The sequence below is a fragment of the Haliaeetus albicilla genome, chromosome 4 (genome assembly GCF_947461875.1).
Source record: "Haliaeetus albicilla chromosome 4, bHalAlb1.1, whole genome shotgun sequence".
Lineage (NCBI taxonomy): Eukaryota > Metazoa > Chordata > Aves > Accipitriformes > Accipitridae > Haliaeetus > Haliaeetus albicilla.
The window spans coordinates 35,294,453-35,308,006 of record NC_091486.1 but is presented as its reverse complement, the minus strand read 5'-3'; the positions used below and the strand labels follow the sequence as shown (position 1 = coordinate 35,308,006).

At 37.5% G+C, this 13,554-nt stretch overlaps 1 protein-coding gene across 4 annotated transcripts in view; it reads left to right on the top strand.

The window, feature by feature from the left end:
• MYO1B (myosin IB) overlaps nucleotides 1–13,554 on the top strand; it is a 97,759-nt gene that overhangs the window by 74,004 nt on the left and 10,201 nt on the right. The window contains exons 20-27 of one of the 4 annotated variants that reach the window (XM_069781882.1): nucleotides 127–276; nucleotides 2,443–2,511; nucleotides 4,203–4,289; nucleotides 4,585–4,671; nucleotides 7,400–7,486; nucleotides 10,614–10,688; nucleotides 11,101–11,235; nucleotides 12,136–12,242. In XM_069781882.1, coding sequence (XP_069637983.1) covers nucleotides 127–276; nucleotides 2,443–2,511; nucleotides 4,203–4,289; nucleotides 4,585–4,671; nucleotides 7,400–7,486; nucleotides 10,614–10,688; nucleotides 11,101–11,235; nucleotides 12,136–12,242 — 797 coding nt within the window. The remainder of the gene's footprint in view (nucleotides 1–126; nucleotides 277–2,442; nucleotides 2,512–4,202; nucleotides 4,290–4,584; nucleotides 4,672–7,399; nucleotides 7,487–10,613; nucleotides 10,689–11,100; nucleotides 11,236–12,135; nucleotides 12,243–13,554) is intronic. The other 3 variants (XM_069781883.1, XM_069781884.1, XM_069781885.1) reach the window with 3 other exon arrangements.

Sequence of the window (13,554 nt, the reverse complement as noted above, 5' to 3'; positions counted from 1 at the left end):
GGGACTTGAATAAAGGAGAGATTCCTCTTACAATAGCTGTGCTTATAGGTTTTTTTTCTGGTCTCTTCTCCCCTGCTGTTTTTCTTCCAATGTGAAATAAAACCCTAAAAAACTTCACCCCCCCAGCTCTTCAAACTAGAAGATCTGAGAAAGCAGCGGTTGGAGGACTTGGCTACTCTCATTGAGAAGATTTATAGAGGCTGGAAGTGCCGCACACGCTTCTTGTTAATGAAAAAAAGCCAGATCGTGATTGCTTCCTGGTACAGGAGATATGCAGTAAGATACTATCCTCTACTAAATGGGGGGTTCTTTTCATTGTTTAATACATATTTTCATATAACCTTGATATGATATTTGATAGAAACTTCATACGATATTTTTCCTTGATATGTGTGGAGGAATATTGAAAAAACTCGATTTTATGTTAGTATTTAAGTACCAGTAATGTGAATAAAGAAAATTTAGTTTTCTGTAGACCACTATTAAGTGTTTACATTGTGCTTGTGCTTGAATAATTAAAAAGCTCACCAGAGTCCTTTAGGATTTTGTGGCCCAGCTGGGAAGAGTCTTTTTCATTCAGCTAAAATGCTGTGCTGTCTGGCCCTTACAGAGCTTTCAAAACATATGGTTAATGTGTAAAAAATGTTCAGTAATATACATGTGGAATTCAGTCATTCCTAAGGCTTTTTGTATGTTTGCCTTATTTGGAACCTTTGTATTTGAGGCTCAAGAATGCTGCTTGGGAGGATCCCAGGGATCTATTTTAATTATAGCTCATAAGAGTCGTAGTTCAATATTGTTGTTGATACAGTTCTAAAACAGTTTCAAATCTGTAGATTGGGTATTCTGTATCATGAACGGAACAGTACTGTAATATGACTCTCTCATGTCTTTTCATCACTTAGTAAATAACATTGACTTATATGATAAAAAAAGATTTATTGTTTTTGAGTTTTAAAACAATTCTTAAACATCTGAGCTGCATTTTGTTATTGTGTGCCTATCGGAAAGCTTGATAAAATATATCATACAGAAAGCAAGCATCATCTTAAAGTGCAAGTTGCAGAATTGACAATCACTGTTTTTCAGTTGACAAGCACTTCTGTTTATCATCTTGAAAGCCATTAGTGTTTGGTTCAGTTATCATGGATAATTAGAGAGAAGTATAGATCATTTGGAAAAAGTATGAATAAGTGCTCTTTTACTGTAAAAACCCCTCTCGCTGAACTTCTGTGATTGAATGCACCATTTCTACAAACAGCATCATTACAGAATTGCATTGTGCCCATACGGCTTCATCATGATCTCATACAATCTTAATGAAATAAAAATGGAGTTACCACAGCTAGATTGGCACAACTTTTAATGTAAAGAAATGAAAACAAATACATGACCAAGTTCACATCATTGATTTATTAACTGTATACCTTTATTGGTGAAACATGGTAGCAGTTGTCTTTGAATGCAGAATGAAGTCATAGCAAGACCCTCAGAATTACTTACGGGTGGCGATAGAGAGATTTGCTCAGCCTCTTCATGTAGATGGAGGGCACCATTCTCCCAACCCAAAATGACTGTTATGCAGTGTGATTTGGAAGGCTTCATAAGGAACCCCTTGCATGAACAGAGCTTTTTGACAACTCTTTGTGCTGGAGGCTTGGCTAAAGGATCTGGCAGACACTTGCCTGTCTGTTCCCTTGCAAGGCATGACGGATGTCAGTCATGGCATGAATGTGGCCTAGAGGGCATTCCCTCTAGCTTGCTCGCAGAGATGTTCGCTGCAACTGAGTCGGCTGAGTGTGAAGTCTAAAAGCCTTGTCGCAAAGTCTGTCAACTGTTGCTCACTTAGTATTATAGTAACCACTGGTCTACTGGAGAACTGAGCTTTTTAGAAGGAAAATGCTCTGCTGTCCAGGAAATTTATTGTTCAAACTGGCATACTTGGATAATATTCCAGCATGTCATTCAGGAATCCATGGGTTTTCTTTTTTCCTGTTCCTAAGTTATCATCAGCGTTTGGTGTTAGAAAGGGACTGTGGGTAATAGAAACAGTGCAAGTATTATGAAAAGATGGTAAAAAGCTTAGCCAACAAACCTGAGCATTTGTGATGGTTTGTATGCTGCTCTGTTGGTGGGAAAGACAAATAAAGCTGTTACTGTTAGTATTTAATCCGTGTCACTTTTGTGCTGCTGACCATGAACTTAGTGTTTCTGTAAACAGAGAATGACATTGTCCATGCAGCATTGTTGATGTGCTTTATTTCCCCTTGAGTTGAACACAGAATCTACAGTCTCATGTGCTTGGTCAAAAATTGTTCACTTTTTACATTTAGTGCTTGTATCCTTAATCATATTTTCAGATGTTAGTAATGAAAATTTTATTATACAATACTTTAGAGTTGCAATATTCTGTTCTAAGCATCACATTTATTTCCAATACAGCAACAAAAAAAGTATCAGAAGATAAAGAGTTCGGCTATTATAGTACAGTCTTACATCAGAGGTTGGAAGGTGAGTTTCCTGTCACTGTGGCTATGTGTGCATCGTGAGGTAAGGAGCAGGTCAGAAAATATACTCCAAGGGCACTGAGCCTCCCAACTTTCATGCCTTCTGTCCATTGAGCTGTGGCTGTGCTGTAGGTGTTGTTAAATGCTCATGTTTGCAGTGGAAGAGGTGAGTTTGGGATATCTGCATGCAGCCTGGGCTATAAATCCCTGCAAATGGTGCAAGTGGAGGGCTGGGACCACACTAAACTACTGGGTTATCCTTGGGCCATCTTCTGCCAGAGAATTTGGAGAGAGGTGCCCTCTTTATGTGGGCTGGAGTATGAATGAGTGAGTGTGGTGTTCAGAGCAGACCTAGGTACATGCTAACCGGGCAGCCGGGCAGCTCCAGAGCAGGATGGTCCAGGACTCTGTCACTGGGCTTATGAAAACTGTAACGTTGGACTGATTTGGAAGAAGTAAGTTGTGGTCGGCAGTTATTTTACAGTTAACAGGATTCTCAAAGAATGAACAAAATTGAAAGCAGGCTTAAAATAAAGAGTTTGGGTCACCTGGGCAGTATGTTACTTGGGTTAATTCTTCAATTCTCCTCCGTGTGCTAAGCAGAAGGGTGAAAGTGTACTGTACTCAACTTGCGTTGAGCAAGTACGTTACCACTGTTTGCTTGTCCTCTGCCTCAGTTTGCTACAACTTTGTTTCTTCTGAGAGGTTTGTACTTTGTGAAGGGATAATCCTGGAGCCATAGTAGAGTCTTCAGGGGTGATTCTGTAATAAGAGGTAAAAATTAGGTTAATGGCTCAATGAAAGCATCCACAGTGCTTAAAGCAACTACTGCTGTCTAGCTTCAGAAAAAATGTCCCTGGGCTCCTTGTTTTCTTATTAACCTTTCTCCACCCCACTAAATGTGCCTTTCTCCTCTATTTAAGGAAGAGAGAACTGCCTTTAATTCTGGAGTCAGTTCCCTTCCTGCCAGACAGTGAAGGAAGGGGCTGCAGTTACTAGCTATAGGTGTTAGCAGCCCTCTCCTGCCCAGAAAGTTTTAAAGTTTGCCAGCAATAAGCTAGCATAATTTGATTTTACTATTTTTTGTGATATTTTTACTTTGTCCTTATTATTTTGTTTAAATGAGTTGAAAATATCCTTTCAGTCTAATTATTGATGTACTGTCTTTTCCCATGAGGATTATTTGAAGAAAATTGGGTAAAAGCATCATCTCGCCTTGAGTTATGGTTTTCTGTTTGTCATTGGAGAACACGCTCTTTCGTGGTAGCACTGCCACGGATAAAAGCCTGGTATGACAGCAGCCTTTAGTGTGATCTAAAGCCTGGCAATTTACTTGTGATTTATTCTTTATTGCAGTCTAAATGGATAAGACACATACTGTGTGGAGGAAAAGTATTGTTGCCATTGTACACACAGACATATACATACCTCAGGTGAAGCAGCAAATCTGGGAGAAAAATGAACATTGAACTAAGATCCCCTCAACTGCTAGTCCCAAGCTCTCCCTTGTGCACAGAATCTTCCCCACAACATCGAATGTTAGCCTGTGTAGCATTTATGAATTTATTTGCTTGGGGATTTGGAGACATTGTTTTTTCGTTTTGCCTGGATTTACAGGTTGCAGTGCCTTAGTTTAAAATCATTAAGAAATTATGGTTATTTTTTGAGTAAAATAATATTTTCAATTGTTCACAGTCTCGGAAACTTCTTCGGGAACTTAAGCATCAGAAGCGTTGTAATGAGGCTGCCACAATAATTGCCGCTTACTGGCATGGTACCCAGGTAAGAAAATGGCAACAAATTGTGCACTTAATTGTCTCTACATAGAATGAAGAAGGCCCTTCAGAATAAAGTTATCTGGGAATATTTTCAGTGCCTTAAACTGCTGTTTTTTTGGGTTTTTTTTCTCTTTGCTGCTAACATGTTTTAGCTGGTGCAGTCTGGGAAGCTGGGACACGCTTTAATATTTGCTGTTTGTAGTGACTGGTTTCTTTCTTTCTTTCTTGCACCATTGGGAACTTGCAGTAACCTTTTCTTTCCTAAGCTTTTCTATATCCCATTTTCAAATGCATCACAGGCGCGAAGGGAACTGAGACGACTGAAGGAGGAGGCTAGAAATAAACATGCTATTGCTGTTATTTGGGCTTACTGGCTTGGATATAAGGTACTTCATGCACATATCACATGCTCCCCTTCATTACCCAACAATATCAACGTTTAATCAGTAGTAAATAGTGCAAATTAATGACTAATACAATTGACTCTAAAATAATAGAGCATGATCATTGATTCCTTCCATTTCCATTCATGCCACACTTAATAAATCTGACAACATTCTGTATGTCAGTTTTTTGTAGAGTAGGAAATTCTTTGCATGGCAACCAAGTAGTGATTTGCACTAACAAGCCATTAGACTAGATTAAAGATGACTAGAGACAGTATTCTCAAATTAGGCAATGCATTTAACTGCATCTAAAAATGCAAAGCATGGTTTGCGGGGGGAGATAAGGTTGGGGTTTTCTGGTGTGTGTTTTGTTTGGGTTTTTTTCCCCCCTAACAAGTGCTTTCAGTGACACTATTAGTGATCCAATCGAGATTTTCACCAGGCTGTATATTCTGCACCCTGGACAGTCTTTATTTACAAGTTCAAACCAATGCTATTAGGTTTTACTAAATTCTAGTTTTAATTGATTTTCTGGTTGTGATTTGAACCAGTAAGAAAATTTCAGTAAGTACAAGTAAAGCACGGTTTTATGACCTGATCTTTTAGCAGAAGATCATGTTAGTTTGCAATTTTAAACTTACAGCCCTAGAAAAATCCCAGGAATTCCAGCATCAGCTGTTTGTTTTCAGAAGCAAAGTCCCACTGAAAGATTCTTGCTAATCCCCAGCCTGCAATTGTGGGTTATGTGAACATTTGAAATGCTGTTCGCTAGAGGCCAAAAATGTACTGGTTTCAATTAATAAATTTGTAATTTAGTTGAAAACCATATTCAGTAAATATATTAAGTTTAAAACATTTTCCAGTTATTATTTGGGGGGGGGGGGGGTGTTGTCAGAACACCTTGCCAACTAGATGGGAAAAATGTGCTCAAATTACATCTGGAGTATAATGCTGAGTTTGACCTTTGCTATTCTGATATAAATCTATTAGATTTCTAATGAAATGGCAGCCCTGGGAATCCAAACAAATATGTACAGAATTTCCGTCATACTAGAGAGACTTTGGAACTTTTCAGTTCTAGCTTGATACTTAGGTAGCTATGTAATTTGACAGATGCACTGTTTCCTCTACATTTGTTTAAATGCAATACATTGATAATTTATTTTATTTTTCACCAGAGTTCCTTTCACCAAAAAAATTGCTCAGTACTGCACAAGTGATATTTACTTTCCTAGGTTTAAGATGTTCTTTATAATTAAAAAGGACATGTCCAGAAAGTGGATGCAGTAGTGTTAACTGTGTTAGAGCTCCTCATTTAAATATTATAGTAGATTTGGTTAATTTTTAACATGTTTTAGTAGTTATTTTTATCAATTGACTCATAGGAAGAAATTTCATTAAAAACTGCCTCCTTATTCCTTAAATATAAATAATCTAAATATAAAAAAATATATATCTAAAGATAATAATCTAAACTGAATGAAGATTAAAAAAAGGAATTACAGTATCTGATAAGAGATAAAACTTGTCATTGGTGTGTTGTTTTATCTTTTCCCAGGGGAATGTTTAAAACAAAAGTTGCTGAAAGTTATCATCAGAGAGTGCTTGCTTTACCAAAAAAAAAAAAAAAAAAAAAAAAGCTATGGAGCTCAAGTACTCAGTTTCCTTCCCTTTCACAAGACAGACAAATACTTAGCTTTGTGGAGTCCTTGTTTTTACAGTGCTGTATAGTAGGAGCTTTTGCTCCAAGCGGATGACTGAAAACATATTCTTTGAGAGCCTACATCTAACAGAAATTAACCTTTCTAGCTACATCACAGAAGTGTAACTGGCACAAGCTGGAACTGCTGTTGCACAAGTCTGTCTGACAACATATAACTTGACAACTGCAGATATGTGGCTAGAGCTGCTGTGACTGATCCTATAATACTGGAACTCTTCGTTTTACTTGACTTTTATCATCAGATAACTGAATAACAAATGTACTGGTGTCTCCAAAAAAGTGCGATTCTGTTAAGTTGCTCACACATGCCTTTGTGTTTAGAATACTTTGCAAATTGCTTTCCTAAAATGGGAATGACTGATGAAATGTAGGTAGGTGCTGATGTCTTTGTACATGAGGAAGGCACTAGGTTTGGGGGGTTTACCCCTTCATTCCATAAAGACAGACATAATACCAGGCTGGAGAGTTGTTTTTTTTAAGTACATAAAGATCAAAATAAAAAATAATCTCCAGAATAAAAGCCCTCAATACAGTGTCGGTAATTCATCATTACATACATAGTTTGAGAGTTGATTCTGTTCGGCCCAGGCAGTTGCCAGTGAAAGAAGTAGATAGTGAGATTTTAGTAAGTCTTGATTTTTATACGTGTCATTTTGATGATGCAACTGCACGCAAAGTTCTCCATTAGAATCAAGTTACAAGATACTTACCACAGATTGCGAGGTGTGCACTGAAGAGAAGGTGGAAACACTGATAGTGAATAACGGGGCTGACAAAATTCTTATCTGTACATGCCACTTAAGCAGCAGTGGAGGCTTTTTTGACCTCCTGTGTTGCTTCATACCAATTCACGCTGACACGTTGGGTTTTAAAGGTTAAATGCTGTTCTTCCGTCTTTCTGTATCTTGATTGTAAGTTGGCTGTTCTATTTGGGAGAAGCCTTTTCCCGGTCGTTGTGCTATCTGCATCGGGCTGTCTCTTTTGTTCACTATCTAAACCTTTTAGGCTCGAAGGGAATTGAAACGCTTGAAGGAGGAGGCTAGGCGTAAGCATGCTGTTGCAGTCATTTGGGCTTACTGGCTTGGACTGAAGGTACTTTCTCAAACACTCCCATCTGTCAACATGAACTCAGTAAAGAGTGGGCTTTATCTTACTATCTTTACTAACAGTTAATAAACAAGCAGTTATGTGGGCTCACTGGTAGGGATGATTTTTACACAGAATTACGTTGCTTAATTTTGTCATGGACTTTACTGAAAAATTCATAAGCTGAAAATGCCTCATTTACAGCAATATTTAGGCATGAGGTGTTTTTGTCATATCAGGAATTTCAGTTTTCAAGTGAAAGACAAATGTCAGATTAAAGGGACTCTATTACAGCTGTTGACTTAAAAACCTGACCTACGTTGGCAAAGATCCTATCCAGAAAGATTACAAGGATGTATTTTCTTATTGTGACCTCTGCTTGTTTGAATGGGAAGTCAGGTGGAGCTGTTTGACTCTGCTGCTCACGTTAGACCCTTGACCCCAGTGTCGAGGGCACGGCGTAAAGCTAGTGATAATGTCCTGTTGCTTCCGTCAAGCCTTTTTAGGGCACGGCACTGCGTACAGTTACCTATGGCTGGTGGCAGCCATGAATTCCCAGAAAAACTGAGATGTACAAGAGTCTTGTTTTCCGTCCCTTGCTTTCAAGGACTGGTTGGCAAAAGAAAACACATTTGTAATCTGGAAAAATGTAGTTCTGCTCTGTAAATAGACTATGAAAATGGCATCTTGAGATGTTTCAGATCTGTACCCAAATGATTTACGTAACACAGTTTTCAAACAGTTTTACAGATACAGTCCTGAAGAAGTGCAGAAATCTGAATCAGTTTTGTTTGGCTGGGTGTCACTTTTGTTAATAGGGCATATTGTAGACTACAGAAGTATAAAAGGGAACGATTTGCTTGATAATGCAGAGTAAAGCCCAGCTTTCTTATTCTCATACTTATTCTAACAATGATGAAGTGGGGAAAAATAGTTACAAAACATGTAATTATATATAATTAATGTATACTATGTATATAAAAAAAATCAGTTACAATACATACATGGAAACCAGAGCTGGAAATACAAAGGAGCCATTTTAAGAAGTCGTACTGCAGATCAGAATCACACTTTAGGTACTACTGCCAAAGTGGGTCTGTTTTTATGATTTTAAACCAAGAATATGTCCCTCCTGAGAACTCAGAGGCTGTTTTATATCAAACAGTGGCATTTAAATGAAAACTGATGAATCCAAAACCTTTAAGGCACATTACAGCAGGAATATGTTTCTGCCTGTCTGTGGTGTGGTTTTTCAATGTATTTTTAAAATAGTGTAAGTGGCACTTCCATCTCACCTGAAATACGCAGATTTTTCTGAATAAGAACATAGTCTGTGATTCTAGAATATCACTGTTACCACAGGCAATCCTCATTTGTCTGATGGCAAAGTATTTTCACCCATGGCATATGGAGGTGAAGATTTAAAGTTGATAAAAGTGATCAAGGTTAAATCATTAATTCTTGAGTCTGTCTTTTTTCTTTTTTTTTTTTTTTGATTGTATGATAAGTAGATTTTAATAGCATTTGTGGTACTTCCCAGATTTAGGCTTTTCTGGAACAGCTTGCATTTCTCAGTGCTTGCTTTGCAGCTTCCCTGCAGCGCCAATAGGATGTGTGGGTGTATATTAGTCCCTTTGTTCCAGATTAATTTGCACACCTTGCAGCTCACAAAGAATAACACAAAGCAACATTATTAAAGAGAGTCTATGAGAATGTGGTGAGATTTGGGGTGATTGTGGTTGGAGTGGCTTTGAGTGTGTTAATTTCCATCCCTGAATAATAAATAAAGGATGTACACTAATATAGAGCACTAAACCTTACAGAAAATCAGTGAATAAGAGCTCTAATAATTTTTCTTTAAAAGTGAGGAGGAAAAAATTATGTGCTATATTTGCACAGAATGAATGCGGCTGAATGCCCGTTTATCTGTGAGGGTTTTTTAATCCCGGAATGGTGACAGATTCTTGCTTTCAAAATGCTGGTTTATCTTAAAATGCACAACGCTCAGTATGGGGCAGAAGGTGTGCCAGGATAAGCCAAACAAACTTTTTCTTGTAAGTTGATGTGGGTTTTTCCTCTATGGGTTTCCCTTTATTTTCTGGTTACAGTGAACTCAGCAACACATAACGAGTTAGCTAAAACCAGTAAATTTGCTCTGGGGTGAACTATGCAAAGCCACGATGTTTTCCCTGGGTTCTGCTCAAAACTTTTAACAGGTGTGTTGCAGGCTGTGCCAAAGTTTGAAAAAAATTGAGGGATGTTTCAGCTAACTTGACGTGAGCCTGGGCTTCCATACAACTGCAGACCAGTTGTGCTCTCTCTCAGATTGGGTTTTCTGAGGGGGAGAGTTTAGGTACTATGCTAATTAGCACGGAGAGAAATATCAAGGGCAAAACAAGTACTCTGAAACTTGCATTTACAAGCGCATATAAAAAATTAGTATCACCTGCAAAAATGGTTCTTGATTACTTTTTTTGATTTTTTTTTTTTTAATATAAATTTTAGAAGCAAATCTCAAGCTTGCTGACATTAAGAACCTTTGTGTTGATTCTCTGCTCTTATCAAACACCAAAAACTTATTTTCCTTTTGGAATGAAGACTGCTTGTGTGAAAAGATATGTATAAGTCTGCTCTGAAGAAAAAAAAAAAAAAATCACTTTTTTATTATAGTAAACTCTGTGTATTAGGAATTTTAAAGGGGAAAAATCAGAGACAGTTCATCAGTTAACTGTGTAATATCAGTTCAGTGTTGCTTCAGACACAATAAAATATGCGTTACTGATGATACCTTACTTTTTCCAGTCCAATTTTTTGCAAAAGCCTATGAAAATGGATTCATGCTGTGAATTCAACAATATTTGAGTATCTTGCCTTTTCAGAGGAGAGTATTTAAAAGTCTATGTTAAATTTGCAAATGATTGTACTCAGGTCATCTGAGGTAACTTTCTGACCGCTTTGTCCACGGTCTGGTTCATATATTTTAAATGTACCCAGTTCATGTTCCTATTTCAGGGAACACTTTGCATGTTAGTATGCTTTTTTAGTATTTTCTGTCATAGAGCTTTATAAAACAGTACCTGTGGAAACAAATTCATTCTTTGTATTCACTTTGAGGGTTTGTTTAACTTTTCAGGTCCGTAGAGAGTACAGGAAATTCTTCAGAGCCAATGCTGGAAGAAAAATTTATGAATTTACCCTTCAGAGACTTGTATGTATATATCCATACAAAGCACATGTACATTTTCTGTGTTGTAAATTTCTGTTTTCTAGCAAAAGTAACAGCTGTATTATGGCCCTGATAGTCTTTGTAAGGAAATGTCCACGCTAAGCATACGGAAAATTGACAACTTAAATATTCTGATGTGGTAAAGAAAGGATAGTAATAGTGTTTTGGAGGTGTGAGAATGGCTCTAACTAAGCATTTGTCACACTTGTGTGATACCTAAATCTGCATTTCTCTTTGTACTTGGCTTTTTAAATCCATATTCAGGTTTATTAAAACTGAGAGTTGCAGTATGGTAACTGTGCTTTTAATCATAGAGCATCTGCTTTTCCTTGCTTATTTCAATAACTCTGGTATGGGAACATTAATAAAACATCTTGCTTCAATTTTATCACAGATTCAAAAATACTTCCTGGAAATGAAGAATAAGATGCCTTCTTTATCACCAATAGATAAAAACTGGCCAGCAAGACCTTACCTATTCTTGGATTCAACTCACAAGGAATTAAAGAGGATTTTCCATTTGTGGAGGGTAGGACACATTCTGGTCCAGTCTGTACAGAACTTCATCGCATGATTTTCAGTAGTGTTCAGGAAGAACCTATTTTTAGGATGTATTTCTTCCTGTTCCAGCCGGGATGATTTTATTTCTTTGGAAGAAGTATGTCTTTTGATCATTGTCTTTGGCCTGCAAGGGGTATAACTATCCTGCCTACTCCTTTCTGGAGCTAGGGAGAGGATTGCTTCCTGCCATCAGCTTTTAACTTAATACTAAAGCAGTATGCCTGTTGCCTGTTAATTGTTAGCTTATAATACTAGTGTCCATGGCCAGGACTGGGACTAGCTCTTAGACCAACATTGGAAGTACCGGGTGGAATTTTTTACTCATGAACTGTGGTTAGCTGAAATTTGTTTTGGATCTATGGATGGAGAGAACAGTGAGAATCTAAGTGCTGATGAGACGTTTTACTGATCTTGTGGGCTATGTTTTCTGTGACTTGTCAAGGAACAGTTTTTCTTTCTGAGCCTGCAAAATTCATCCTCTCAGCTGTGTTTTGTTGTTTCTCTCTGCTTACATAAACTTCCGCAATCGTGGAACTATACATATGTTTCTGTGAACCTTTTTAGCAGTCTTCCAATGCCTGGTATCGGATAGATTAAGCCTATGTTCAAATGCAACATGCTTAAATGAGATGTTTTAGATATTGGTTCTGGTGTAATTCAGAAGTATCTAGAATGGATGAGGAGAAAAACACCTCTGCTGTTTGTTACTGTGCCACAGTGGCATGTAGGATAGAGCTGAGTCACTTCAGAAGTATACAAAGAATGTGCATCTTGAGCAATAAGCAAACATTAGTCTGTGTTGCTGCTGCTTCAAATCAGATTTGGAAGGAGAATTTTTTTTGTTTGTTTAATCTATCATGTTTTGTAGTGTAAAAAGTACAGAGACCAGTTCACAGATCAGCAGAAGCTTATATATGAAGAAAAACTGGAAGCAAGTGAACTTTTCAAGGACAAGAAGGCTTTATATCCAGCCAGGTAATGACTTATTCTGCTGCTTTTAGTGTACAATAAATTCAGTATCCTTACATAGATTTAGGAAACTAAGCAAGATTTTGCTTTTTATCTTTATCTTTTTATCTAAAGTGCATTTTCCTTGTATGACAATGTCCCTCCATCATTTTACTTTACAATCCTGGAAATTGACCTCAGTTTGCTTCTAACTTAGATGTCGTTGCAGCCACTAGTCCTGTGATACTGAGCACTTCTGCCCAGAAACCATGATGTTTTGTTGTTCTAACCACCCATGACCTGTTCACATCGTAGAAGTTTGGAGAACTTGTAGAAGGGAATAACTCTCACCCTTTACCCTAGTTTCCGTCACGCTGGTTCTTGCAACCAATAGACGTAGAGTGAACTGAAAGGCTGTCAGTGACAATGTCACTCCCAGACGAGGCGTGCCAGGGAGCTCTGCTATGTGCAAACTTAGTACGTTCAGAGTAATGCTCTAACATGAAAACTAGGTAATTTAAGAGTTAGATACATTGGTATACATCTTTTTGAAGGGGTACTTAAGAAAAAAAACAACTTAGAAGTTCAATTCCATTTTAGATTTTTTAAATTTTTTTTTTAATTGGAGACTTTTTAAAAATGTGAAATCTCTGCAAATAAGTTTTCTGGTCTCTCAGATTATTGAGTTCTTAAAAACTGATAAATTCTTGTCATTGCTATCTGCAGAGCTAACATGACTCAAGAAAGTGCAGTAGTATCTAATTTTACTTAAGGAATGCACTTTTTCTTTTTTTTTTTTTCATGCAATAAAATGGACAAAATAGAGATCTGATGTCCTTGAAAGAAGTTGAATTGAACTTTTTATGTGAATATGAGCTTAGAAATTGTGTTATTCTTGAAAACAAAGGTCTTGTCCATCTCAGGAGAGTTTTCTTTTAGAAGTCATAGTTTGAGCTGAGCAGGAGCAAGGCACTGTAAAGTGAGAAGCAAGGTTCAGTAGAGGGAGGAACAGGAATCTGCAAGAGTTGATGAGAGCAGTTCCATGCATGGGCAAGCTCTGCCTGATTGTTTGTGTGTTATTGGTTTTGATTTATGTCATTTTTTATTAAGACATTTCCTTTTTTTCCTGGAATGGGCTCAGTATATGTTTCTCTTTCTTCCCTTCAGTAGATCACTTATTTAATGGCTGTATATGTTAGCTTGTGGTTTGTTCCTTATTTGCTTTGGGATGTCTTTTTATGCTGCTGGGAAAAGAGAAAGATGCTTCCTTTGGACTTTTCTAGGAGCAAGCAGGTTTTTTTGCTTTGAGTCAGTTTACATCTGATCAGCGTAGAGCTCC